Source organism: Canis aureus, chromosome 5 (assembly GCF_053574225.1).
Source record: "Canis aureus isolate CA01 chromosome 5, VMU_Caureus_v.1.0, whole genome shotgun sequence".
In the NCBI taxonomy this organism is placed as follows: Eukaryota; Metazoa; Chordata; class Mammalia; order Carnivora; family Canidae; genus Canis; species Canis aureus.
This window is the reverse complement of record NC_135615.1, coordinates 84,599,213-84,625,408: the sequence shown is the minus strand read 5'-3', so window position 1 is coordinate 84,625,408 and position 26,196 is coordinate 84,599,213. Positions and strand designations below refer to the sequence as shown.

The 26,196-nt window shown below is 46.7% G+C and overlaps 1 protein-coding gene across 1 annotated transcript; it reads left to right on the top strand.

Annotated features, from left to right (window-relative positions):
- The first annotated feature begins 137 nt into the window (after nt 1–137).
- Nucleotides 138–26,196, top strand: AADACL4 (arylacetamide deacetylase like 4). Its single transcript, XM_077899580.1, has 5 exons — nt 138–587; nt 7,123–8,645; nt 13,884–14,100; nt 16,470–16,533; nt 24,538–26,196. Exons 2-5 carry the CDS (start codon nt 8,487–8,489, stop codon nt 25,310–25,312), a joined length of 1,215 nt encoding a protein of 404 aa, XP_077755706.1. The 5' UTR covers nt 138–587; nt 7,123–8,486; the 3' UTR covers nt 25,313–26,196.

Genomic DNA, 26,196 nt, shown 5'->3' with positions numbered 1-26,196 from the left:
CTTAAATCTGTTTGAAGGGTTTTAACACGGAGCATTCATTTAGTTCCAAGCATTATCAGTGTCCCCATTTCACAGATAAGAGACCTGAGGCTCAGAGAGCTGAGTTAAGTTAGGCCACATGTCTGATAAAGGCTGGAGCTGGTCTTCATCACACACCATATTGTCTCTCGTGAATTCCAACCTCGTTCCTACAAAACGTAGTGTTTGGGGGCATAGTAGGTGTTTAGTGAGTGCTTGTTGAATAAATGGGCCAGTGAAAGAATGGGTGCCCCAGAGGAAAGGGCTGAGGAGGCCTTTCAGTCTACTCTCTGGCTCAACAGTCGATTTATAGGGAACAGAACAGTATGGGTTTTTTTTATTTTATTTTTTTTATTTTTATTTATTTTTTTTTACAGTATGGGTTTTAAAGACCAAGCTGCCATTGCTTCTGCTTCAACCTTTTGAAGAATTTTGTCTCTTAAATTACACAGATAATACATCATCATTATGGAAAGATTGGAAACACTGATGGGCAAAGCAACTCCCTCCATCCAGAGAGTCACTGTGAAGATACGATTATTTATTTCCATATAAACAAATGCTATTAGGTAGGTGAGATCATCAATCTTTTCCTCTGTGATTTCTGTATTTTTAAGAATAGTTATAAATTTCTTTTCCTCTCCAAAGTTGTAAGAGTCCTTCCATGTCTTCTTCTGGTGCTTTTATAATTTTCATTTTAAAAAGTTTGTATTTACTTCATTTGGAGTTTATCATGGGGCACAGCCTACAACATGGACTCAGTTTTATTTATTTATTTATTTTTCATCTGGCTACCCAAATGGTCCCATATCATTCGTATGGTATTTACTCAAATTATTAAGGCTTTGGAATATGTTTTAATAGTTGGCCTTCGATTGTTCGTCCTGAGTTTCCTGGATAAATTTGCTTCTTTATTTTCCATTTGAGATTCTGAAGTAGCTTTGTGAGTTTCGGGGGTCAGGAAGAAAATCTATCAGCACTTTTGTTGGGATGTCATTGCACATTACAGTTATACCAGGGGAAACTGGCAGCTTTATGATATTGAGTCCTTCCATCCAAGGACATATTGTGTAGTCTTCCTTGCATTCCTCAGTAGTATTTTCAAGTTCTCACTGTAGATTTGTGTATGATGTAAGGAAAGGATATCAATTCACTCTTCTGCATGTGGATATCCAGTTGACCTGGCACCATTTCTGGGAAAATGGTTATTTTTTCCCCTATTGAATTATCTTGATATTCTTGCCAAAAATCAATTGACCTAAATGGGACTGTTTAGTTTTAGACTCTCAATTCTATCCCATTGATCCATATATTTATCCTTATTATGCCAGGACTGCACAGTCTTGATTACTATAGCTTTTCATTAAGTTTTAAAATTGGGAGGGACGACTGAGTGGCTTAGCGGTTGAGCATCTGCCTTCTGCTCAGGGCGTGATCCTGGGATCGGGGATCGAGTCCCACATCAGGCTCCCTGCAGGGAGCTGCTTCTCCCTCTGCCTGTGTCTCTGCCTCTCTTTCTCTGTCTCTCATGAATGAATAAATAAAATCTTTAAAAAATAAAAAAAGAAAGAGACTAAGATCTTCAAAATAATTCTTTAAAAAAATGAAATAGGGAAATGTGAGTCCTTTTTTCAAACTGTGTTCTTTTTTCAAGATTTTTTTGGGTATCCTGGATCCCCTTGTGTTCCTATAGGAAGTTTAGGATCAGCTTGTCAATTTCTGCAGGAAAAAAAAAGACAGTTGGTGGGGGTCGCCTAGGTAGCTCAGTTGGTTGAGTGTCTGACTCTTGATTTCAGCTCAGGTCATGATCTTGGGGTCACAAGATCAAGCCCCACATTAGGCTCCATGCCCAGCCTGGGATTTTCTCTCTCCTCACTCTCTCCTCCACCCCACGCTCTCTCTGTCTCTCTGTCTCTAAAACAACAATGACAACAACCAAAAACCACTTTTGGGATTTTGATGGAGAATGTGTTGAATCTGTAGATCAAGTTGACAGGTCTGCCGTCTCAACAATATTGTCTTCCTGTCATAAATAAGGGGTTGAATTCACCTAAGTCTTCTCTAATTTCTTTCAAGTGTCTTGGAGTTTTCAGACGACACATTTTGCAGTCTTTTGTTAAACTTATTCCTGAATATTTCATTCTCTTTGATGCTATAGTGAATGGAATAGTTTTCTTAATTTCATTTTCAGTTTGTTCATTGCTAGTCTAGAAATACATTTTATTTTTATACATTGATCTTGATCTTGTACCATGGCACCTTGCTGAATTCGTTTATTAGCTCTCATAGTTTCTTTAAGTGGATGCGAAAAAGTGGATGCTGGGATTTTTTTTTATATACAAGTTAATGTCATCTGCTAATAGAAATGATTTTGCTTCTTCTTTTTTTTTTTTTTATTGGTGTTCAATTTACTAACATACAGAATAACACCCAGTGCCCGTCACCCATTCACTCCCACCCCCCGCCCTCCTCCCCTTCTACCACCCCTAGTTCGTTTCCCAGAGTTAGCAGTCTTTACGTTCTGTCTCCCTTTCTGATATTTCCCACACATTTCTTCTCCCTTCCACTATTATTTATATTCCCCAAATGAATGAGAACATATAATGTTTGTCCTTCTCCGACTGACTTACTTCACTCAGCATAATACCCTCCAGTTCCATCCATGTTGAAGCAAATGGTGGGTATTTGTCATTTCTAATAGCTGAGTAATATTCCATTGTATACATAAACCACATCTTCTTTATCCATTCATCTTTCGTTGGACACCGAGGCTCCTTCCACAGTTTGGCTATCGTGGCCATTGCTGCTAGAAACATCGGGGTGCAGGTGTCCCGGCGTTTCATTGCATTTGTATCTTTGGGGTAAATCCCCAACAGTGCAATTGCTGGGTCGTAGGGCAGGTCTATTTTTAACTGTTTGAGGAACCTCCACACAGTTTTCCAGAGTGGCTGCACCAGTTCACAGTCCCACCAACAGTGTAAGAGGGTTCCCTTTTCTCCGCATCCTCTCCAACATTTGTTGTTTCCTGCCTTGTTAATTTTCCCCATTCTCACTGGTGTGAGGTGGTATCTCATTGTAGTTTTCATTTGTATTTCCCTGATGGCAAGTGATGCAGAGCATTTTCTCATATGCATGTTGGCCATGTCTATGTCTTCCTCTGTGAGATTTCTCTTCATGTCTTTTGCCCATTTCATGATTGGATTGTTTGTTTCTTTGGTGTTGAGTTTAATAAGTTCTTTATAGATCTTGGAAACTAGCCCTTTATCTGATATGTCATTTGCAAATATCTTCTCCCATTCTGTAGGTTGTCTTTGAGTTTTGTTGACTGTATCCTTTGCTGTGCAAAAGCTTCTTATCTTGATGAAGTCCCAATAGTTCATTTTTGCTTTTGTTTCTTTTGCCTTCGTGGATGTATCTTGCAAGAAGTTACTATGGCCGAGTTCAAAAAGGGTGTTGCCTGTGTTCTTCTCTAGGATTTTGATGGAATCTTGTCTCACATTTAGATCTTTCATCCATTTTGAGTTTATCTTTGTGTATGGTGAAAGAGAGTGGTCTAGTTTCATTCTTCTGCATGTGGATGTCCAATTTTCCCAGAACCATTTATTGAAGAGACTGTCTTTCTTCCAATGGATAGTCTTTCCTCCTTTATCGAATATTAGTTGCCCATAAAGTTCAGGGTCCACTTCTGGATTCTCTATTCTGTTCCACTTATCTATGTGTCTGTTTTTGTGCCAGTACCACACTGTCTTGATGACCACAGCTTTGTAGTACAACCTGAAATCTGGCATTGTGATGCCCCCAGATATGGTTTTCTTTTTTAAAATTCCCCTGGCTATTCGGGGTCTTTTCTGATTCCACACAAATCTTAAAATAATTTGTTCTAACTCTCTGAAGAAAGTCCATGGTATTTTGATAGGGATTGCATTAAACGTGTATATTGCCTGCTTCTTCTTTATCAGTCTGGATGCTGCTTATCTCTCAATCTAACCCTCTATCTATGTCCATCTCTCTAATTATTTGTCTGTTTGTTTTTGCCTGATTGCCCTGACTAGAACCTCCAGTAGAATATTAAATAGAAATGAGAGTGACTCACTATGAGAGTGGACTTGCTTGTCCCGTGTCTCGTCTTAAGGAGAAAGCAGTCTGCCTTTATCACCTGGAAGCCCCCCAAAGATATTCATATCCTAATTCTAGCACCTGCAAAGGGGAATTAAGGTTGCAGATTGCTAATCAATGTAGAATAGGGAGATCGTCCTAGATTATCTGGGTAAACCAAATGTAATCACGAGAGTCCTTGAAAGTAGAAGGGGGAGCAGAGGAGGGAGAACCAGAGAGAAGGTGGTGTGAGATGGACTTGGCCCAGTGTTTTTTTTTTTTTTTTTTTGCCTCAAAGATGGAAGAAAGGGTTGTGGGCCAAGGAATGTGGGTGGTCTCTAGAAGGTAGAATAGGCAAGGAAACAGATGCTGCTCTAGAACCTCCAGAAGGAACACAGCCTTCCTGACATGTTGATATTAGCCCAGTGAGATTCACATTGGGTTTCTGACTTCCAGAACTGTATGATAATACACTTGTATTGGTTAAGCCACTAAACCTGTGGGGCGTCTGGGTGGCTCAGTCCATTAAGCGTCCAACTCTTGATTTGGGCTCAGGTGATGATCTTAGGGTCATGAGATCAAACCCTGTGTCGGGCTCTACACTGAGCATGGAGCCTCCTTGGTACTTCCTCACCCCTTCTCCTTCTCCTTCTCCCTCCTCCTCTTGCATGCTCTCTCTCTCTCAAAAAAAAAAAAAAAGCCACTAAATTTATGATAATTTGTTACAGCAGCAATGGAAACTAATACACACCATTAAGTACAATGTTAGGCATGTTCTTTTTCTTTTTTTATGGTATGGAGGGGGGCATGTTCTTTTTCATTGATGTTCTTAATCAGGTCATCATTAAGAATTTAAATTTTTAAATTTATTTTCTATCTTAAGGTTTTTTTTTTAATTTTTATTTATTTATGATAGTCACAGAGAGAGAGAGAGAGAGAGAGAGAGAGACATAGGCAGAGGGAGAAGCAGGCTCCACCCACCGAGAGCCCGATGTGGGATTCGATCCCGGGTCTCCAGGATCGCGCCCTGGGCCAAAGGCAGGCGCTAAACCGCTGCGCCACCCAGGGATCCCTTTTTTTTTTTTTTTTTTTGAGTGTTTTGTCTTGAAATGGTTTTGGATTTTGTTAAGTGGTTTTTTGGCACCTATTGAGATAATCATGTGGTTTTTGTCCTATGTTCTATTGATACGGTATATTATATTAAGTTTCACGTGTTAAACCAACTTTGCTTACTGAAATAAATCTCACTTGGTAATTCATCCTTTTTATATGCTGCTGGATTCGATGTGCTAGCATTTTGTTGAGGATTTTTGTATGTATGTTCAGATGGTCTGTGGTTTTCTTTTCTTTCTTTGTCTTTGATATCAGGATGATACTGGACTCAGAATGATTAGGGAAATGTTTTCTCCTCTTCTATTTAAGAGGAGTTTATCAAGAATGGGAATTAATTCTGTAAGGGTTCGATAGAATTTCCTGGTGAAATCGTCTCTTTCTGGTGATCACACTTGGAGTTTATTGAGCTTCTGGGATGTGTGTGATGTTTCCCATCAACTTTAGAAGGTTTTTAGCCATTATTTCTTTGACAGTTTTCCTGTTCCTTTTCCTCTCTTCTCTCCTTTGGTGCCCCCATGTTATGTATGCCCCACTTTTCTCAAAGACTCTGTTCATTTTTTTTTTTTTTTATTCATTGTCTCTCTGTTCTTCTGATTACCTAATCTCTGTCAATGTACCTTCAAGTTTGCTGATTACTTCCTCTCCCAGCTCAGGTCTACTGTTGAGCCCCTCTGGTGAATATTTAATTTTGGTTACTATTCTTTCCAATTCCATAATTTTAGTTTGGTCCTTCAAAAAATATAGTTTCTATCTCTTTGTTGGTATTCTCTCTGTAAATATTGCCATCATAACCTTCTTTTACTTCTTTAAGCATGATACTCTTTTTCAAAAATTTTTAAATTTAAATTCAATGATCATATACTGTATTAATAGTTTCAGAGGTAGAGTTAAGCATGATATTCTTTAGCTCTTTGAACACATCCATAATAGCTGCTTTGCAGTCTTTGTTAAGTCTGACATCTGAGTGCTCTCAAAGGTAGTTTCTGTGGCTTTCCTGTTTCTTAGCACGTCTCATTTTTTGTTGTTGAAAGCTTAGATGTTATATTGCAGCAACGCTGGGCAGGGATTCCTCCGCCGCTCCTCCCTGAGCTTTTTGCCCATAGCGTCTGCTTGTTTGTTTAGTGACTTGGATGGACCATTCCAGGAAAGTATTTCCCTTGGTGTACAGCTTCTGACATTACTCCTTAGGGGGTGTAGACTTAGGCAGTGTATAACCAGCCTGGGATGGTGTGGTTTTCATTAGGGCTCTCTTTGGGTTTCTCTGATCTGTCTGTTAAGCTATCTGCCTCTGTTGCTGTCACCCAGGTCTTAACCTCCACTAATTGCAGGCTAGTGACTGTTGCTTTCAAGTACACCCTGGGGCACACCATTGTTCTTGCTTTCTGCAGGTTCAGCTCCTGTAGTGTGAGTGGCTTCTCCAGTCCTCCAATCCTGCTGTATGCGTGACTTTTGTAGCTCTAAGCTCCTGCATTAGCTCTCCCTTTTCCTGGAAGAGCTTGGTAGAGCTACCATTTAGATAGTCTCATTTCAGAGAGTGCCTCCAGCAAGACACCACTCTATGAATGAATGGCTTTCCCTACTGCCCACGGGGGAAGATTGTCATCAAATTTTTGAGGTGGGGGGCGGCGGGATAGCTGCTGCAAGTCCCACTGGTACAGCAGAGCAACTTCTTTGCCAAGTCGGTGAGTCATGTCAGCCTCTCCAATAAGCTCTAGACCTTGGCTCTATGGGGTGGGAAGTGTGTTCTTTCAGCCCTAGAGGGAATAGTTGTTTCTTGTACCTATAATTCCTATATACTTTTGAGCTCTCTTTACTTCTTGTTAGCTAATCTCTTGTGACTTCTATACCCTATTATAGTTAATAGTTCCTTATGTTAGTTTTCTTCACACACTGTAGAAGCTGGGCCCTGGCAAAGCCACTTGTGCTCCAGGAGCCTGCGTGTGACCACCTGGAAGCAGACAGCAGAGCCTTCTGTCCTCAGATGTCTCTTCAGTACCTTTCCCCGACAACGCCTCGTTGCCAATGGGCAGAGGAGAAATACTTAAAGTTCCAGCTCCATTTTTACAAAGCAGACAAAAATTGCATTTGGAGCAGAAAGGCAATAACTTGATAACTGGCAAAAGCGCAAATGCCCATCTGCAGCAGAAGAAATAAAAAGTTGTGGTGTATTTATACCAGGGGATGCTATACAGGAATGAGAATGAATGAACCGACGACGTGGTTCAGACGACGTGGAACAGACACTCGGCACAGTGTTGAGTGAAAGAAGCCGGACGTCAAGGAATACTCCCTGGATGATTCCATTGACGTGAAAGTCAGAAATCAGCCAACTGAGTTGGGCTGTTAGAGGAATAACAGTGGTTACCTAAGGTGCGTGTAGTAATGGGGAGGCAGCGGTGGAGATGGGGAGGAGAGACCGTCTAGATGCTAGAGATGTCCTATATCCCGGTTTGGGCGCTGGTGTGTGGATGTGTTCACTTTGTGAAAGTTCCCCAAGCTGTATACCTAAAAATTTATGTGGTCTTACACATGCAGGTGCATGCATACATTTATTATAGCTAAATAAGATTTGATTGAGAAAGAGAGGCTATGTGTGCACCTGGGCTCCTTCCAGCCCTATTCATAATCCCTCAGCTAATTATCTCCTTCTTTTAGAAGAGGAAAATGAGATGTAGAGAACAGATAGAAGTTTTCTAAGGCCACAGAGCAGTAAGCTGAAAGGGCAGGATCCAAACCCAGGCAGGCTGGCATCTGGTAAGTCCTCTTGACCCTTGGCTAGGCTGCCTCCCCTCATGGCCTGGACTGGAGCGTCCAAGGCGGGTCGGGGTAGCTAACTGCAACGAGATATGCTTTGCCCACCCTAACTGGACTCTGGCGACGAAGGCTGGCCGCACGTGTCCTATTCTACAATTGAAAGGCCAGGCCGCAGAGGCCTGCACAAGCACGCGAGGCCTCTCCCTTGGATGCCCCGTGCCAGGTGCTGTTTGAGGCCCACCTGTGCCAAGCCTTTGGGAAACCCACTCCCGAGACGCCCCCTGCTGGGCAGGATTGGTTTTCCTGGTGCCTGCGTTGCTGCTGGGAGAAGTAGTCCTTCCAGCTCCCATTAGCCTATTTAGGTTTCTGTGTGAGAAGCCAGGTCAGAGCCCTGCATCAGGGCTCAGCCCCAAAACAGTGGGGATCTGGGAGGGAGCTTGCATAACCAGTCCAGGTTCTCCTAACACAAGTTCCTCAGAGCAGCAGCTCCTCCAAGCCCTGGGAACATGCTCCTCCTGTGCCTGCTGTTACTGTCCAGCTTCTTGGTAGGAGTCTTCCTCTGGGCTGTCTGTCAGCACTTCCTCACCGCAGATATCCCCTCTACCTTGCAACATCCCATCAAGCTCAGATTTCTGCATTGCATGTTCCTGTACATGGTCATTTTGGTGAGTTTGCTCTCAGGCTCTGTAATGGGTTGGGCTCCCTTCCTCTTCCCCTGTACCTGGCCCCTCCTTTCATCTTCAGACTCCCCCAAGACAGCCGTTGCTACACTTTTGTGCTGTGGTTCTGTTCCCCTCCCTCCTCCCTTCCCTTCCTCTCCCACCCCCTCCTCCGTTTCTTCCTTCACCCAGCATGTCAGAGCAGCCACGCTGGCCGGGCTCTGAGCAGGGACTGGGGGTGTGGGCAGGCCAGTACGTTCCTGGAGCCGCGGAAGATTTGGAAGCAAAGGTTTGGCACCTGGTAGGAGACAGGCAACTGGATTTAACTCCAATGTCCTAACCTTGGGTGATAGGGGCCCAACAGTTCACGCTGCTTACCTGGTGGGAGGCCAGGGGTGGGTGTGGAAGGGTAGGGAGCCCAGGCTGCAGCCAGCCCGCCAGTGTGTGCACCCCAGCTCTGGCTGTGTGATCCTGAACCTCTCTGCTTCCTCATGTGTGAAAGGGAATCCATGGTGTCCATCGCATCACGTTGGTGAAAGAATTAGATGCTGTGATCTAATTCCTTAGAATTAGAATCTAATCGGTGCGCTCCACCGGAGGAGCGAAGCAGGCGGCTCGCCCACTGGGCCCTCCCGCTGGTTTGCAGCGCCCAGGCCCCTGCTGCCGCCCGCTCCACCTGCCGGGGGTGCCCTGGGCGCCCTCGAGGAGCTCCAGGTACTTGGGACGGCTCCCCGGGCCCCGCTGCCCGTCCCGGGAGAATGCTGTCCAGGTGGTTCGGGTTCACTGGGTGCCAGAAGACAGACAGATACGAGAGGGAAAGGAATTTATTCATTTTTTAAAAAGATTTTATTTATTCATGAGAGACACAGAGAGCGAGAGAGGCAGAGAGACAGGCAGAGGGAGAAGCAGGCTCCATGCTGGGAGCCCGATGTGGGACTCGATCCCGGGACCCCGGGGTCATGGCCTGGGCTGAAGGCAGCACTCACCCCCTGGGCCACCTGGGATAAGGAATTTATTTATTTATTTATTTATTTATTTATTTATTTATTTATTTTAATTTTTTTATTTACTTATGATAGTCACAGAGAGAGAAAGAGAGAGAGGCAGAGACACAGGCAGAGGGAGAAGCAGGCTCCATGCACCGGGAGCCCGACGTGGGACTCAATCCCGGGTCTCCAGGATCGCGCCCTGGGCCAAAGGCAGGCGCCAAACCGCTGCACCACCCAGGGATCCCCTGGGATAAGGAATTTAAAGAGGAGGAGGAAATACCTAACAAAGACGTTTATGGCCCAGAAATGAGGTGCCTGCCTTTTTTTTTTTTTTTTTGGTTTTGGTTTTATTTTCCTTTTATTTATTTTTTTGTGTTGAAGTTTAATTGACATGCAAGATGATGATAGTTTCAGGCGTACAACATAGTGACTCGCCATTTAGAGGCCTTAGGAGATCGGAATGATAACTTTAGTTAGCACCTGTCGCCACCCAAAGTTAATAGGATATTCTTGTCTCTGCTCCCCGTGAGCATTACATCCCCCTGACTTACTTATTTTATAATTGGAAGTTTGTACCTCTTTTTTTAAAATTTTATTTTATTTTTTATTTTATTTTATTTTATTTTTGTACCTCTTGACTCTATTTGCATTTAGTTACAGTTTTAAGTTTTCAGAAGTTAAGGGAGGATGGGAGATTTTTAATTTTTAGGAGGAAATTCTTTTTTAAAAAAATATTTTCTTTTTGTATTTGAGAGAGAGAGAGAGAGAGTGCACGAGCAGGGGGGAGGGGCAGAGGGAGAGGGAGAAGCAGACTCCCCACTGAGCAGGGAGCCCGATGTGGGGCTGGATCCCAGGACCCTGAGACCATGACCTGAGCCAAAGGTAGATGCTGAACTGACTGAGCCACCCAGCCGCCCTGGGAGATTTTTATTTAATTTTTATTTAAATCACTTTATTTTTTTTTAAGTTTATTCAATTTTTAAGTAATCTCTACCTCCAACATGGGACTTGAACTCAGGACCCCAAGATCAAGGGTCAGGTGCCTGCTTTTGGTGTCAAATGACCATTGGTTTGAGCACATTTCCCACTTGTTAGCTTTGTGGCCCAATGTCTTCAAACCTCAATTTTTTCCCCCTGAAAAATGAGGATAGCAGAGAGGTGCTTTTTATAGGAGTGGTGAAGGGATTGAAGGGGAATGCATATGAGGTGTGTGGCACAAGGCTGGGCGCTTAGAAAGGGTTCAATGAAAGTAGATTATTGGGAGAATGCATGTCAAGTCCCCGAGGGCAAAGACAGCATTTCCTGGAATTATTCTGTAATAATTTTAGAGTTGGTACGAATGATTTCAGCTTTCCTAAAAGCTTTAAAGAACAATATAACAGACACTACTGATTTTATTTTAAAGGGGGAAATGCCGCTAGAATATGGTGTGAAAGAGTTTTCAGTCTGTATCTAAAGTTCTGGACCACAGGTATTCCTAGCTTACTGATGTTCCCATTTATACGACTACTGATACATTATTACAAATTTTATAATATAATAATATATTATATTATATATATTTTTTAAAGGTTTAAATTTTTTTTTAAGGTATTTATTTATTTATTTGTGATAGTCACAGAGAGAGAGAGAGAGAGGCAGAGACACAGGCAGAGGGAGAAGCAGGCTCCATGCACCGGGAGCCCGACGTGGGATTCGATCCCGGGTCTCCAGGATCGCGCCCTGGGCCAAAGGCAGGCGCCAAACCGCTGCGCCATCCAGGGATCCCTATATTATATATTTTATATATATATTTTATATATATTTATATAATATAATAATATATTATAACTTTACAATTTATAAGAAATATATTAATTATAGTTACATGTAAATAATATAGTTATAATATTATAAGTAATAATAAGTATTGATGTTTCTTCCCTTCCCGCTGTCTTAAATTGCCAGCTCTGGAAACTGTGGACTCACTGTTGGAAAAGCCACCCCGAACCAGATCTGACTTCCTGGCTATATCTAGGGACCTTTCAGAAGGTCATACTAAGAGAGGCTTGTCATCACGCTGCCTTGTTCAGAATCCCTCAAACATTTACCCTTCTAGATGCTGGAGGCACGGAGATGGATGAGATGTGATGACAAGAAGCATTCGGTTTGGTGGAGGGAGACACATGGGTGACCATATCCATGTGATAAAGCCTTGAGGGACTCTGAAGAAAACGGAGGGCTTGGAAAACTTAGAGCTTTCACGGGGGGTGGGGGGGCAGCAGCCTTCAGAGGGAGTGAGAGGGACGGCGTTGGTCAACGAGAACGTGGTCTTGAGCTTGGAGCTGAAAGTCAGTTTGGCGCCCATCTACCTGGTGGGCAGGAAGAAGGGCTCCAGGAAACAACGTGAGCCGGGGGTGAGTTCAGGGAGTGTGGGGAAACTACGGGGCCAGTGAGGGCTGGGGGCCACTTGAGTCTGGGCGCCCGAGCAGAGCTGGCCAGGGAAGGTCTGAGTAGTCTCGGTCCAGAGGTCTGGTGCCCTGAGATGGGGGCCAAGCAGGTCCTCTCCATCTCGTGGCCCACGTCGCTCTCTCTCCAGCTCAAGAAGGGAGATAATGGTTTTGTTTGGAGTTCTCCTTCAAGAAATCGAAGCCTTGGGTCTCCCCATGGAGGGAATGCACTGAAGCATCCCAAGGGGACCTGGGACAAGACCTAGTGGGTGTGAGCAAGAAAGGGGGTGGGGCTCACGCTTGTCAGGACTCACCAGGGAGATGCTCTACATGGTGGTCACATCTAATTCCCAAGCCTCATCCTCGGGCCATGGACACCATTCTATTTTATAAATGAGGGAAAGCGAAGCTCGGAGAAGGTAATGCCCAATGCCGTTCTGTTAGTTGGTGAGACACTAAAACTTGAGTTCAGATCTGCTGGACTCTAGAATCCAAGCTCTTTCTAGTTTAGTGGTTGAGAACACGTGTTCTGCATCCTACTGGTTGGTGGGCAAAGCACTTGACCTTGGTGTTCCTCAGTTTCCCTCTTCTGTAAAATGGAGCTGATAACTGCGTGACTTAGAAGGGTTGCTGAGAGGGAGCCTGGGTGGCTCAGGGGTTGAGCTTCTGCCTTTGGCTCAAGGTGTGATCCTGGAGTCCCGGGATCGAGTCCCACATTGAGCTCCCTGCATGGAGCCTGCTTCTCTCTCTGCCTCTGTCTCTCATGAATAAATAAATAAAATCTTTTTTTTTTTTTTTTTTTTTTTAAGAAAAAAGGATCGCTGAGAAGCTGAATCCATTTCATACCCACTTGGACCAATACTGGGATGCTGTAGGTGACTCATACTGTTGGCTGTCCTTCTCATCTTATCATTATCTCATGTTGTTTTCCTTATGACAGACAAAGATGCAGACTTAGTGTGAGATCCGTGGAAGAGACGATCCAAGATGCCTGAAATGCACTCCGTACTTGCAGTATAACTTGGGACCATATTTCGTGATATGTTCAGACACCTGTTTGTTTACAGCTAGAATGACCATGGCAGTTTAAAAAAAATGGAATTCTTTGAACATTTTTTTTATTTAAATTCAATTAATTAACATATAATGTATTATTGGTTTCAGAGGAAGAGTCATCAGTGATTCATCAGTCTTGTATGACACCCGGTGCTCCTTACATCACGTGCCCTCCTTCATGTCCATCACCCAGTTACCTCATCCCCTCACCCCTCTTCCCTCAATGACCCTCAGTTTGTTCGACACACATCTGGCAAATAAGTGGCCCTCGTGTATTGCTCCCTCCTCCTGAGTCAACAGCAGACATCCCTAATGGATCCCATTACTTCCTTCTGTTGAACACAAACATGGCTTAAGGATCCATCACAGCCCAGGCTCCGGGTGGGCGATGGCAGCTGTTGACTCGGTGATGACCTTTTTTTGCCATCTGAGGCTGGAGAGACAAAGAGGAGGGCTGCCGGCCAGTTGCCTTGGACCATTGGCTTTGTTCAATTCAGTGCCCAACCACTCGGCCCAATGTGGTTGATCTCTTTGGCAAATTCCTCCAGTTATTCGATCAAGGTCTTTCAGGAGGAAGTTCTGGAAACCAAGCCCTCACTCGGGACACAACTCAGGGCCTGTCCTCCCTGGTGAGCCCAGGGTCCATGCGGGTGAGGCACATGAGGGACTGCAAATGCATCCTGGCAATTGCAGGTGATGGGCGTCATCGATGGTCCAGAAGGGTCCTGACCTCTCCTAAGGTTTCCCTTTCTTTCTCTTACCTCCAACAGGCGGAAATATTTGAGAAGCTGGGAATATGCTCCAAGCTCAGATTTCTCCAGTTATTGCAAAACGGTGTGAGAGTAAAGAGGGATGCTAGACTTGTGGTAACTGACTTGTATTTGGGGACCACACCGGTGAGGCTGTTCCAGCCCAAGGCCGCGTCCTCCGGCCCCCGGCGAGGCATCATCTTCTTCCCCGGAGGAGGCGGGTTCCTGGGGAGCCTGGGTAAGGATGTCAGCTCCGTCCGCACCTCTGCCCGCCCTTCCCATGAGAACCTTTGTGGAGTAACTCAGAGGCGTCAGCGGTCGCAGGTTTCTAGGGGAGCCCAGAGTAAGGGCTTTGGGGTCACGTCCGTCAGCAGAGGGTGTGCAGGCCGCGCATGTCAGGAGAGCTTTCCCAGGCATCCACTCCCCCCGTGCCCATGCCCCACCAGGCGCCCCCTGCTCCCGGGCTCTGCGCCCCCGCACCCTAGGCCCGGCTCCTCTGGCCCACGCCGTCGACCCTGGCAGCCCCAGCAGCCCTCTGCCCCTGCCACCGCTCAGGCCACCCCCCACCTGGTGGAGGCATTTAGGGAGCTCAAGCCCGGGCCGGCCGCTCGGTGCCAAGGCCCCCTCGATGCTCGGCGGGGTGCGGCCGGAGCCAGGCCCTGGAGCCCCGATGGCGCCGGGCACCTGCCCTCTGTTCCTGGCTGCCCTGTGCTCCCTGCTGCCCGCCTGGCCGCCTTTAGGCTCCTCCTGGCGCCCCCCCGCCAGCTGTCGGTGGGCCTGCCCTTGTTCCTCAAGTGTCCCCCTGTCCAAGTGGCCCCCTGTGACGGCTTGCCTAAGGAAGCGTCCCTGACACTTCTCCGCCCCATCCCGCCCCTGCCATCGTCCTTCTCAATGTTCTCCATGGCACTTGTTACCCTCTGAATCGGTCTCGGCCTTTGTGTGCTTCCTTATCTATGGTCTCTCTTCCCCAACTAAACCCGGAGGCCCCAAGAGTGCTGGGGAGACTCGTGCGCCCCTTTCTGCCTTGTCCCCTGTGCCTTGTCTGCGGTTTTAAAGTTTTGAACCGCTCTCCGAGCGCGTGAGTGCGGATGGGTGGAAGGATGTGCCCATGAGCCAACACACGAAGGGATGGGCGCACGGTGGGACGCCGGGGAGCAAAGGTGCCCCAAAAGTCCCTGAAACTGGGGCGCACCGCCGCCTGGTGGAGGGCGTAGCAACATCCTCATTGGCTGCTGCGCTGCTCTCCCTTTTCAGAAGTCAACAATGGGTATCTCCCCCCTACTGGCCCCAAGACCATTCTTCCCTTTCAGAGACCCCAGGAGCACCCCGTCAGTCGGCTAGGACCGTTAGCCTTCCTCGCTGGGGCTTGATGTTATTTCTAGAAGTAAAGCCAGAGCTCATTCAGCGAGTATTCCCGGAGTATCTGCCTTGTGTCAGACCCTCTGCCGGGGGCAGCGGACCAAGTGGAGAACACGAAAGGCCCTCATGGAGCCTACTCCCCCTGAGGACGCTGGGCAATGAAAGAGAACAAATAAGTAGGGTGATTCCGCAGAGTGCTGGCACAAGGGGACGGAGCAGAGAATGAATCGGGGGCGTCTATGCCGGTACCGCCCCGAAGGCGCCCCATCTCGCCTGAGCTAGGAAGCTAAGCAGGTGGGGCTGGTTAGTGCTTGGATGGGAGGATGACTTGGGAGCATCTTCAGTTTTTCCAGAGAAAGCCTTTCCAAAAAAAGCTAAAATTTGAGCCCAGGCCCCGCCCTCCGGTGAGGAGGAGCCAGCCCTGAAGAGCCCTGGACACAGTGTTCGAGGCCTGCGGGAGCAAGGGAGGCAAGAGGGTCACCCGGGCCACCATCTCGAAGCGCAGTCTTCAGGATGAATAATAGTTTTATGCGCTGTTTTTGAAAATTCTACGATGAACCAAACAGGGCCGGTGAACTGCACGAAGGCCAAGTAGGCTCTTGTCTATGTAAGAGTTCCACAGGCTGTTCGCCGCGGAGCCGGTGGCGTTTGCTCGGATTCCTTGAAGTTGCATTTATCCTGGTTGCTGAGCATCTTGACGCCCTGGGTTTTGCACCCATGGTGAGACCCTGCCTCGCTCCGGTGCTGCCCTGTTAGGTCTCGGCGGAGGGGACGCAGGTGCAGGCGCCAAAGCTGGGCCGAGGGAAGGAGAGGATGCCCCAGGGCGACCCAGCAGGGAGGCAGGGCCAGCTGCGGGCTCCAGCCTGGCGGCGCTTTGAAACCCGGGGGCTGTAGAGTCACGGTCCCCACACCCAGGGCCTTCCAGGCCCTCAGTGTCCCCCCGCACCCCCTCCCCGCGCCCCACTGTAAAAGAAAACGTTGCCGCCGGTGAGCCCCGAGGCACATCGGAGCCCCGACATCAGGGACCGGAGCAGGTGTCAGGCGTCTGACGTGAGCTGGCTCTTTGGTTGTGCCGAGGCAGAGCCAGCCAGTGTCGCTGCAGAGGAGGCAAGAGCAGGAACAGAAGGACAATGTCACACCCACAGACGATGAGGCTGGCGGGCTCTCTCCCTGGGGGCCGGGGCGGCGGGGTGGGGGACTGCAGGGGACACAGGGGTGGCCGCTGCCGTGACCGGGCCTGTCTTGCAGACTCCTACCACAACCTGTGCAGTCAGCTGGCCGTGGAGACTGACTCGGTGCTGCTGTTGATTGGGTGAGTCGCTGGGAACAGTGGGTGGGTGTCGCCTGCGTGGGGCAAGGCGGGAATGAGCTCGCATCGGCCGTGGGAGAGGGAGGGCCCACCCCCGAAGAGGCACTCCTGCGTGAGCAAGTGCAGACCCTGGCACAGCATGTGCAAAAGGGCAAAAACCCAGAAACAATCCACATGCCCCCCGCCCCACAGGGTGTGTGAATACACCGCGGCAAGAAGCGACGCGCTGGCGAGGATGCGGAGGAAAAAGAACCCTCCTGCACCGTGGCTGGGAACCCACGCTGCGGAAGACGAGGCGGAGGGGCCTCAAAAAGTTAAAAATACAGCTACCCCGTGATCCAGTAATCGCACTCCGGGGTGTTTACCCAGGGAATACGAAAACACTAATTGGACAGGATGTGTGCGCCCCCGGGTTTTTCGTAACATTATTTACAATTCCAAGGTGCAAAAGCCGCCCAAGTGTCCCTTAATTAATGAGTGGATAAAGACCACCTGGTGTCTCTATAATGGAGTATTACTCAGCCATAAAAGGGATGAAATTTTATTTTTAATTTTTATTTTTTTTACTGATTCATAACTCACACAACACACTCAGTGCTCATCGCAGCACGTGCCCTCCTTGATGCCCAGCGCCGCCCCCCGCAGCGCCTCCCCATGCACCTGTCTCCTGCCAACCCTCGGTTTGTTCTTTACTGTTCAGGGTCTCTTCTGCTTTGCCTTCCTCTCTCTAAAAGGAGTGAAATCTTGCCATTTGCAACAACACGGATGGACCTAGAGAGCAGTGCTGAGAGAGACAAGCCAGTCAGAGGGGCATAAATACCGGGATTTCAATCATATGTGCAATTTAAGAAGCAAAAAAATGAACAAAGGGAAAAAAGAGAGACAAAGAGAAAAAACCAGACTCTTTTTTCCTTTTTTTAAAAAAGTTTTTTAAAGATTTATTTATTTATTTATTTATTTATTTATTTATTTATTTATGATAGACATAGAGAGAGAGAGAGAGAGAGAGAGGGGGGCAGAGACACAGGAGGAGGGAGAAGCAGGCTCCATTCTGGGAGCCCGACGTGGGACTCGACCCCAGGTCTCCAGGATCGCGCCCTGGGCCAAAGGCAGGCGCTACACTGCTGAGCCACCCAGGGATCCCCTTTTTTAAAGTTTTTATTTAAATTCCAATTAGTTAAGGTACAGTGTAATAGGAGTTTCCGGTGTACAGGACATGACTCAGCACTTGCATACATCAGCCTGTGCTCATCGGGACAAATGCTCTCCTTAATCCCGTCCCCCATGTCACTCTCCCCCCCACCTCCCCTCTGGTCACCACCAGTTTGTTCTCTATAGTGAAGAGTCTGTTTCTTGATTTATTTCTCTCTATTTTGTCCCCCTTTGCTCGTTTGTTTCTGAAATTGCACATTTGAGCGAAATCCTATGGCATTTGTCTTTCTCTGACTGGCTTACTCCACGAAGCCTAACACTCTCTGGCTCCGCCCACGTCCTCGCAAATGACAAGATTTCATTCCCCCTTAAGGCTGAGTAACATCCCATTGGATAGGCACACCGCATCTTCCTTGGCCATTCATCAGTCGACGGACTTTTGGGGTCTCTCCCGTAGTTTGGCTATCGTTGATAATGCTGCTATAATCATTGGGGTGCAGGTGCCCCCTTGGAGTCTGTATTTCTGCATCCTTTGGGTAAATACTTAATAGTGCAGTTGCTGGGTCGTAGAGGAGTTCTATTCTTAATTTCTTAGGACCCTTCAAACTGGTCTCAGTTTGTGTTCCCACCAACAGGGCAAGCTGTTCCCTGTTCTCCGCCTCCTCACCAACACCCCTTGTTTCTTGTGTTGCTAATTTTAGCCATTCTCACAGGTGTGAGGTGATAGCTTGTTGTGGTGTTGACTTGTATTTCCCTGATGATGGGTGATGCTGAATATAAGGATTCTGAGTGTCTTCTTTGGAAAAGTGTATGTTCATGCCTTTTGCTCCTTCCTTCCTTCCTTCCTTCCTTCCTTCCTTCCTTCCTTCCTTCCTTCCTTCCTTTTTTCTTTCTTTCTTTCTTTCTTTCTTTCTTTCTTTCTTTCTTTCTTTCTTTCTTTCTTTTTCTTATTGATTTATCAGAAAGAGAGAAAGAGGCAGAGAGCACAAGTAGGGGGAGGAGGGAGGGAGAAGCACACTCCCGGCTGAGCAAGGAGCCTAATGTGGGGCTCGATCCAGGACCCCAGGATCATGACTTGAGCTGAAGGCAGATGCTTTACCCGACGGAGCCCCCCAGGCTCCCTGCCTCCTGCCCACTTCTGGACCGGATTGTTTGTTTTCTGGGTATTGAGTTTGATAAGTTCTTTATAGATTTTGGGTACTAGCCCTTCATCAGATGTGTCCTCTGCAAATACCTGCTCCCACTCCGTAGGCTGCCTTTTAGTGTTGTTGACGGTTTCCTCCGCTGTGCAGAAGCTTCTGCCTTGATGAAGGCCCAACACTTCATTCTTGCTTTTGTTTCCCTTGCCTCCGGGGACGTGTCTACTGAAGTCGCTACGGCCGAGGTCGCAGAGGGGGCTGCCTGGGTTCTGCTCTAGGATTTTGATGGTTTCCTGTCTCACATTCAGGTCTTTCTGAATTTATGTTTGTGTGTGCTGTAAGAAAGGGGTCCGGGTTCATTCTTCTGCATGCGGCTGTTCAGTTTCCCCAACACCGTTTGCTGAAGAGACGGTCTTTTTTCCACTGGATATTATTTCCTGCTTTGTTGAAGATTGAGTTGGCCATGTAGTGGGTCCATCTCTGGGTTCTCTATTCTGTCCCATTGATCTGTGTGTCTGTCTCTGTGCCAGCACCTTACTGCCTTGCTGACTGCAGCTTTGTAATAGAGCTCGAAGCCTGGAATTGTGATGCCCCCGGCTTTCCTTTCTCTTTTTCAAGATTGCTTTGGCTATTCGGGGTCTTTTGCGGTTCCACACAATTTTTAGGATAGTTTGTTCTAGCTCTGTGAAAACTGCTGTTGGCGTTTTGATTGGGATTACATTAAATCTGTAAATTGCTTTGGGTGGTACAGACATTTTAACAGTGTTTGTTCTTCCAATCTGTGAGCCCGGAATGCTTTTCCATTTCTTTCACAAGTTTTCTATAGTTTTCAGAGTACAGATCTTTCACCTCTTTAGTTAGGTTTATTCCTAGGTATTGTATTGTTTCGGGTGCAATTGCAAATGGGATCGATTCCTTGATTTCTTTTTCTGCTGCTTTGTTATTGATGTATTAAAATGCAACAGCTTTCTGCACAGTGATTTCATATCCTGAAACTATGCTGAATTCATGTGTTAGATCTAGCAATTTTTTGGTGGAGTCTTTCGGGTTTTTCATGTCGTTTGCAAACAGTGAAAGTTTGACGTTTTCCTTGCCAATTTGGTTGCCTTTTATTTCTTTTTGTTGTCTGATTGTTGAGGCTAGGACTTACAGTGCTATTAAATAGTAATGGTGACAGTGGACGTCCCTGTCTTGTTCCTGACTGTAGTGGAGAGGCTCTCAGTTTTTCCCCCATTGGGGATGATATTAGCTGTGGGTCTTTCGTTTATGGCCTTTAGAATGCTGAGGTGTGTTCCCTCTATCCCTACTTTCTTGAAGGCTTTTATCAAGAAAGATGCTATATTTTGTCAAATGCTTTTTCTGCATCTATGGACAAGATCATACGGTTCTTTTCCTCTCTTTTATTAAAATTACATAGCCTTTTTAAAACATAGCTATTTAAATAAACAAACTGGGAGGGCACAAAAGAACGTGAATGCATCTTAGCCATATAAAATTCAGTGAAAAATTTTTTCAAAAAAATTACATAAATCCTGAGACATCTCTTTTTCTTTTTTTTTTTTTGAGACTTTATCAAGTTAAAAACAAAATCAAAAGAGTGTTTGTAAGGAATCTGCATATGTAAAAAGGAAAGAAAAGGGATGATGGATGCCAGATTCAAGGGAACTGTTCCCTCAGATGAGGAAGGCAGTGAGATGAGATGCTGGTGAGGATATTACAGGGTTGGTTGATGGTTATGGTCAAGGTCCTGGCTGTTGTTTGGGGTGATGATTCTGCTTATTGTGTCATTAAAACAACTAACTAACTGCAGGGACCCGTTGTTTCCATCAGGCTCTACATCCAAGAAGGCCCTTGTGCTGATGAAAATACTCAAACACATGAAAGTGTTAACAAACACCTGCATGAATACTTTGTAGGAAATCGCTTAGGATATTGTCTTTCTGGAAAAGACCCAAGGGGCACCTGGGGGTGGGAGCTCAATTGGTTAAGCATCTGACTCTTGATTTCAGCTCAGGTCATGATCTCAGCCCTGAGATGGGCTCAGCACTCAGAGTGGAGTCTACCTAAGATTCTCTCTCCCTCTCCCTCTGCCTGCCCCCTGCCTCATCTCTCATGCTCTCTCTGTCTCTCTCTCTCAAAAAAATTAAAATTAAAAAAAAGAAGGAGAAGGAGTAAAAAGAAGACTTAGGGTGTGGTCAAGACTGATTTTGATAGAGTGGCTGGTGGAGGTAGAAAGGCGGGGAAGGTTCTTCAGGCTGCCAGGGGGACTGCAGGTGGACCATGTCCAGGAGGAAAGACTTAGAGACACAGGAAGAGATGTGCAGAATCTGAAATACTCGTAATTCCTTATCACCGCATAATGGGACTCCCTACCTAAGCTCCTGGAGAGGATCTGTCTCTTTCCCTTTTGGTCCTGCAAAGCCTTTACCCCTGACCTCGGTGGTCAAGAGAGAATACAGGAGGGCACGGGGCGTTACAGTCTCTTTCCAGCAAATCAGGATTCTGCTAATGGAAAGCACGTAGGGTTTGTTATTTCTTTCATTATGTCAGATTTGCACAGTCAACATTCAGTGAGGTGGATTCACTTCTAGAAAGGGGAAAATGGAGCTTGAATTTGTGCTTGCTGCTGCTGGGGGCTGGGGCCCTTTCACTGCGAGGACCCTACCCAGTAGTATATGTTCTGCTGAGTTATTTATTTTTTATTTTTTAAAGATTTTATTTATTTATTCATGAGAGACACACACACACACAGAGGCAGAGACGCAGGCAGAGGGAGAAGCAAGCCCCATGCAGGGAGCCTGACCTGGGACTCGATCCCAGGACCCCGGGGTCACGTCCTGGGCTGAAGGTGGCACTAAACTGCCGAGCCACCCACCCAGGGATCCCTGTTCTGCTGAGTTTAAATGAAAACCCACGTTGGTAACATTGATTTATTTATCAATATGTTGCTCACTGAAGAAATGTTGCAAAATTGCAGTTGATCAAATCCTGTCCTTAAAGATGATGCCCGGAGCAACTTTTAATGGAAACGAAAATCAAGGTCAAACAGGAGGAAGTGGCTTTCAAACTGGGCTCCTCGGGGCACTAGGGTTCCCTTCACTGTCTTAGAGGTGGCCAAGGAGGTCAAGGAGGAGGAAGAGTGAGTGGGAGGCCTCAGGTCCCTTAGCCTTGGGCAAAGCCAGAACCACCGCTACCTACTTACCTTCTACAGCGGGGCTCCTTGTATCATTTTAATAAGAAAAATAATATTGCTGTTCTAACAAAGTTTGCTTTTTTAAAAAAGAAAGATTTATTTATTTTAGAGAGACGGTGCAAGTGCGGGGAGGGGTGGAGGGAGAGAAGCAGACTCCCCACTGAGATACGGACCTGAGCCCATCAGATGCTTAACCGACTGAGCCCCCAGCCACCTTCTAACAAAGTTTAAAAGCCACTAGTCTAAGGTGTCATTTTTCCCTCTTGTTTTTTTTTTTTTTTAAGATTTTATTTATTTATCCATGAGCGACACAGAGAGAGAGGCAGAGACACAGGCTGAGGGAGAAGCAGGCTCCCTACAGGGAGCCGGACGCAGGACTCGATCCCAGAACCCGGGATCACTCCTTGGGCTGAAGGCAGCGCTAAACTGCTGAGCACCCCCCACCTCCCAGCTGCCCTCATTTTTCCCTCTTGAGTGTCTTCTAAATTTAATCTTAGAGTTAGAATACACTTGTTTGATCCTTTCAAATGAAAGGTTGGAAGAAGAGAAAAGACAATTAGCGACAATTTCAAACAAAAATTTGGAATACCAACCATGTTTTACATAAAATGTCTAATCCAAGCCGTTTAGCCAAACTATTTCTCTCTATCTCATAGTTTCACACGTAGAATTTGCTGATTCATCAGTTGCATGTACACCCAGTGCCCGCGACATCCAGCGCCCTCCTTCACGCCGGTCCCTCGGTTACCCCATCCCCCCTCCGGCGACCCTGTTTGTTTCCGACACTTAAGAGTCTCTTAGGTTTGCTTCCCTCTAAGTTTTCCTCTTATTTTATTTTTCCTTCCCTTCCCCTATGTTCATCTGTTTTAATCCTTAAATCCCACATATGAGTGAAATCATGGTACTTGCCTATGGAATTTCCTCCAAAAGTTACAAATAGAGCTACCCTATGACCCACTAAGCATTTACCCAAAGCATACAAGTGTAGTGATCCGAAGGGGCACCTGCACCCCAATGCTTACAGCAGTCATGTCCGCAAGAGCCAAACTATGGAAAGAGCCCGGATGCCCATCAACAGGTGAATGGATAAAGAAGATGTGGTCTGTATACACAAGGGAATGTTACTCAGCGTCAGAAAGATGAACTCTTGCCATTTGCAATGATGCGGACGGAACTAGAAGGTACAATACTAGGCAGACTGTTTATTTTTTTTAAAATTCATTCCCTTCTCTTTTCCCAATCTTGATTCCTGCACTCTGTAGCTTGCGTTTTTGTATTTATGTAAGTGCATCCCCCCCAGCTTTGTTGAAATATAATTGACATATAAGATTAGGTACCTTTAAGGTGCCCTCTGCCTCAGTTTGATACATTTCCATATTGCAAAATGCTTACCATCATGGCATTGGGGACACCTCGGTCTATCACATACTTACTCCTCCTTTGCCCTGGTGAGCACGTTGAGGTCTACTCCCTTAGCAACTTACCAGGAGACAACACAGTGCTGTTAACTGTAATCACCATGTTGTGCCTTAGGGCCCCACACCTCGTCACTTAGAACTGGAAGTGCATACTCTTGACTATCCTGCCCCCATCTGCCCCAGACCCTTGGTAGCCACCATTCTGAGTTTTGGCTTTTGCGATTCCCCTTATAAGTGAGATCACACGGTATTTGCCTTTCTCTGCTTGACTTCCTGCACTTAGTGTGAGTTTTAGCTATGTCCTTGACTCCCCCTTGCAATACTTGTAGTGTCCCCAAGGTCCATCCATGTTGCCCCACATGGCAGGATTTCCTTCCTTCTTGTGGCTGAATAATATTCCTCTGTAGTTTACATGTTAGACATTCATTTTGAAGTCCATTCTCTTTACCCTTGAATTCCCACGAAGAGACACACTTTGGGGTCTTGCCTAGGGCAGCCCTCGGGGTGCTCTCAGATCCCGAGCAGTGTGTGTTGGCTGCTGCTTAGCCTTCCTACACTTTCACCCTCGGGGTGCCTCCCAACCCGCTCCCTCCTCCCCCAAACCTCAAAGAGAAGGCGGCTCTTTGAGTCCTTGAAAAAGAACAAACCTTGGTCATTAGATGTTTGATTAAAAAAAAAAAAAAAATTCTTCCTGAAAGAAACTTCCCTTCGATCTGAGCTTTAGTTCCTTCAGCCCTTTCTCTCCAGAGAGCCAGCGGGAGGAACAGCAGCCTCCTTTGCCTTTCCTGCCATTATTGGTTGTTCTGTTTCCACTTCAACTTGTGTGTCCTTGTGTGGAGTGTCTGCATCTCCCAGCAGCAGACAGAGCCTAGTGTGGGAGTCAAGAGGTCAAGAGTCCCTGCCTGCAAGACCAAGGAGAGGCTCTTTACATCCTCATCTGCAGAAGGGGGGGGGGGGGCGGTGGATAAAATTCCTTACCTCACAGGGCCATTCTGAGGATTTAGTCAGAGACAGTGTTACAAGGGGGGGTCGAGGACACAGTCAAAACGGCTCCCAGAGACCGCTGCCCACATTGCTGTGCTTGTGTTCCCTGCTTGCTCCTCAGGTACCGCAAGCTTCCGGATCACCACTACCCCTGCATTTTCCAAGACTGCCTGAACACCTCCATTCTCTTCCTGAAGGGCCTCAAAACCTACGGGGTGGACCCCTCCCGGGTTGTGATCTGCGGAGACAGCCTTGGGGGAGGGAATGTGGCCTGTGTCATCCAGCACCTGGTGGGCAGATCAGATCTTCCCCGGATCAGGGCCCAGGTGCTGATTTATCCAGTTACTCAGGTCATCAATTTGCAGCTGCCATCCCACCAGCAGAACCGGAACGTCCCTTTCCTCTCCCAGAAGATCATGATGATATGTATGCTTAAATACTTGGTTGTCAACTTTCACTGGTGGGACACCATCCTGAGCGGTGCTTTCATCCCCCCGGACATCTGGAGGAAATACAGCAAGTGGCTCAGCTCTGACAACATACCCAAGAGTTTCAGGAAGCCAGGTTACCAGCCTGAATTTCACGGCCCTTTTAATGAGGCCGCCTACCTGGAAAACAAACATCTTTTTGATATAACAAATGCTCCTCTGCTAGGGGATGATGAGGTCATCGCTCAGCTTCCCGAGGCCTTCCTGGTGAGCTGTGAGAATGATGTCCTCCGTGATGACACCTTGCTCTATATGAAGCGCTTGAAGGACCAAGGGGTCCCTGTGATGTGGTATCACGTGGAGGATGGCTTCCATGGGTCCCTGATATTTTTTGATAAGAAGTTTTTCTTTTTCCCATGCGCCTTGAAAATTATAAACGCTGTCATCAGTTATATAACGAGCATATAGTAACCCTGGGGCATTGTGTCCTTTGGTGGATTCTATTTTGCTGATCAAGGAGATGCTAAATCAATGCTCGGCCCACAAGGGAAGGATAAGGAAGCTTACAACAGTCCTGCTTAGTATCTAAGAAAATCCAAGATGTTGCTCTTTCTTTCTGGCACCAGCAATGGTTAATCCTGAATCTAGTAGCACTCGCTAACATTCTCATTCAGGTGAAATAAATATCAGAGGAAGGAACAAATGTCTTTAAGAATTTCTCAAAGCCCTAGCACACAACATCTGTGCAGAATGAATGCCAACAACTAGTCATACCGTCCCTGGTGAATCTACTCATGATGCGAAAGCATGGCTTGGTGGGCCATGCTGCCTGTTGGAGGAGGGGGCACCTAATTGTTCTTGGGGTCAGAGGTCACCAGCCAAATTACAGACTGGTTCCAGATCAGAATGCAGCCGGAGAAATGCTGTTGCAGTAGAACTCTTCTCTCAAGTTAGCAACCTGTCGACTGGACTAAAGGCAAGTTTCAGGGGACGTGACTGGAAAAGGAGAGGGGGAAGAGGGAAAAGAGAGGCTGTGCGGGAAAGAATGGGCTCTGGGGGGCTGTGAATGTTGTCTGGGCTCAAGTCTCTAATCTGAATTCCAAAATCAGGTCCCTGACTACCAAGAGGCAGGCTCTCAGGGCCAAAGCTGTCTTGGGAACCTCTGGATGCCATCTGGAATACGCAAACTGCATCCTCAAAGGCAGATATCTTCTTACACACTCTTTCTTTGGTGAGCTTATGTATTGTTCCTACTTTTACAAAGAACCTTGTCCTGGGGGCACCTAGCCGGCTTGGTTGGTAGAGCGTGTGACTCTTGATCTTGGGGTTGTGGTTTGAGCCCCACATTGGGT

Excerpts from the sequence above, each read along its gene's own strand:
- AADACL4 (XM_077899580.1), top strand. The coding sequence starts at position 8,487 with ATGCTCCTCCTGTGCCTGCTGTTACTGTCCAGCTTCTTGGTAGGAGTC. Across the intron at positions 8,646-13,883 it reads TCCTGTACATGGTCATTTTG|GCGGAAATATTTGAGAAGCT; the intron begins GTGAGTTTGCTC and ends TACCTCCAACAG. Across the intron at positions 14,101-16,469 it reads CGGGTTCCTGGGGAGCCTGG|ACTCCTACCACAACCTGTGC; the intron begins GTAAGGATGTCA and ends CCTGTCTTGCAG.